At 43.2% G+C, this 2,020-nt stretch overlaps 1 protein-coding gene across 1 annotated transcript; it reads left to right on the top strand.

Moving 5' to 3' along the window:
- Positions 1-614: 614 nt before the first annotated feature.
- OR2A42 (olfactory receptor family 2 subfamily A member 42) lies at positions 615-1,553 on the top strand (the record flags this gene model as incomplete). Its single annotated transcript, XM_079151086.1, has 1 exon — positions 615-1,553. One exon carries the CDS (start codon positions 615-617, stop codon positions 1,551-1,553), a length of 939 nt encoding a protein of 312 aa, XP_079007212.1.
- Between the last annotated feature and the right edge of the window lie 467 nt (positions 1,554-2,020).

Below are 2,020 nucleotides of genomic sequence, written 5' to 3'. Positions count from 1 at the left end.
TTGACATTGCACACATGCATCAAAATATCATAGCATACACCAAAACTCCACACGATATGGTTTGTCAATCAGAAAGGAAATTAATAAAAAAAAAAAGTTTCATAATTCTTTTTGTGGGATGTCATATATAATGCAATCTTTAGAATCTAGTGACAATTTAAATACTTAGAAAAACTCAATTGTGATTCCTACCGAAGTAGTTATAATTCTTTTCTTTTATGGGACTATTCTCATTTTAAAAGTTATTCCATAGGTTTCTCTACTTTCCAGTATTACAGATTTGCACATATGAAGCTCTGAGACAATTTGTTATTTTATTTGTATGAGTTTGTTAGTTCTTAATTGCATCAATGTTAAAGCCTCCAGGTAATTAATCCCTGATAACATATTTTTCTTTTAAACCTTAGATGTCAGATTAAAATATTAACTTGTAGATAGATAATTAAAATTTTTAACATGTAATACTTCATTTACTTATGTATTTGCTTATAACTGACTGGTTCTTAATAAATTTTCACATATCTAAAACCTATAAAATAATAAATATTTTATTTTTAATTTTTAAAACATTTTTAAATGTCACATAGCTCTCTGACACTCTCTTTAATAGTGAAATGGAGGAAAATCAGACAATGGTCATGGAGTTCATCCTCCTGGGATTTTGTCTTGGCCCAAGGATTCATTTTGTACTTTTTGGAATTTTCTCCCTCTTCTACGCCTGCACCCTGCTGGGGAATGGGGCCATCCTGGGCCTGATCTGCCTGGACCCCAGACTGCACACCCCCATGTACTTCTTCCTCTCCCACCTGGCCATGGTGGACGTCGCCTATGCCTGCAACACGGTGCCCCGGATGCTGCTGAACCTCCTGGACCCAGCCATGCCCATCTCCTTTGGGGGCTGCATGACCCAGACCTTTCTCTTTTTGACTTTTGCACACACAGAATGTCTCCTCCTGGTGGTGATGTCCTATGATCGGTATGTGGCCATCTGCCAACCCCTTCGATATTCTGCCATCATAAGCTGGAGAGTCTGCATCACTCTGGTAGCTACTTCCTGGGTGTGTGGCTTCCTCCTGGCCCTGCTCCACGTGGTCCTCCTCCTGAGGCTGCCCTTCTGTGGGCCTCACAAGATCAACCACTTCTTCTGTGAGATCCTGTCTGTCCTCAAGCTGGCCTGTGCTGACACCAGGCTCAACCAAGTCGCCATCTTTGCTGCTTCTGTGTTCATCTTGGTGGGGCCCCTGTGCTGGGTGCTGGTGTCCTACATGCGCATCCTGCGGGCCATCCTGAGGATCCAGTCAGGGGAGGGCCGCAGGAAAGCCTTCTCCACCTGCTCCTCCCACCTCTGCGTGGTGGGGCTCTTCTTTGGCAGTGCCATCGTCATGTACATGGCCCCCCAGTCCCGCCACCCTGAGGAACAGCAGAAGGTCCTTTTCCTATTTTACAGTTTTTTCAACCCCATGCTGAACCCCCTGATCTACAGCCTGAGGAACGCAGAGGTCAAGGGGGCCCTGCGGAGAGTACTGTGCAAAGGTCATTCCCAGCTGCTCTGACGTTTGAATCACCAGCTTCAGTAGTCCTTTGGAATCTTGGTGCATAATTAATGTCTATAAGTGGAAATTTCACTCATATTTTCATATCTCTGTCTGAATAGGACCAAAGCCAGCCCTTCCCCTTCCTCTCAAGGAATAATTTTAGATGCTTTCGTATCACTGGCTGTAGTTTTAGATGTGCTCATATCACTGGCTTTCCACGAGTTGAAATTGGATCAATTACACTTTTTCATTTCTCATTGAATTGAGAATTGAGTACTGGATGAATTTTAAAATTCTTTTAATTCATTGTCAGGGTCCCAAGAGTTGAGCATATTCCATCAACCTCCTTCACCAAATTGTATGTATATGCTAAATGCATAAGTCATAATATTTAGAAGAGAAAACCAAAAAGGCTGCAGCCAAAGGCAGTCACCCCAAACCCAGCCACACCTGGGTCCACTCTCTTGCGATCACAGCTGCCCATC

This window comes from Sciurus vulgaris, assembly GCF_902686455.1.
Source record: "Sciurus vulgaris genome assembly, chromosome: 8".
Lineage (NCBI taxonomy): Eukaryota > Metazoa > Chordata > Mammalia > Rodentia > Sciuridae > Sciurus > Sciurus vulgaris.
This window is presented reverse-complemented; position numbering and strand designations above follow the sequence as displayed.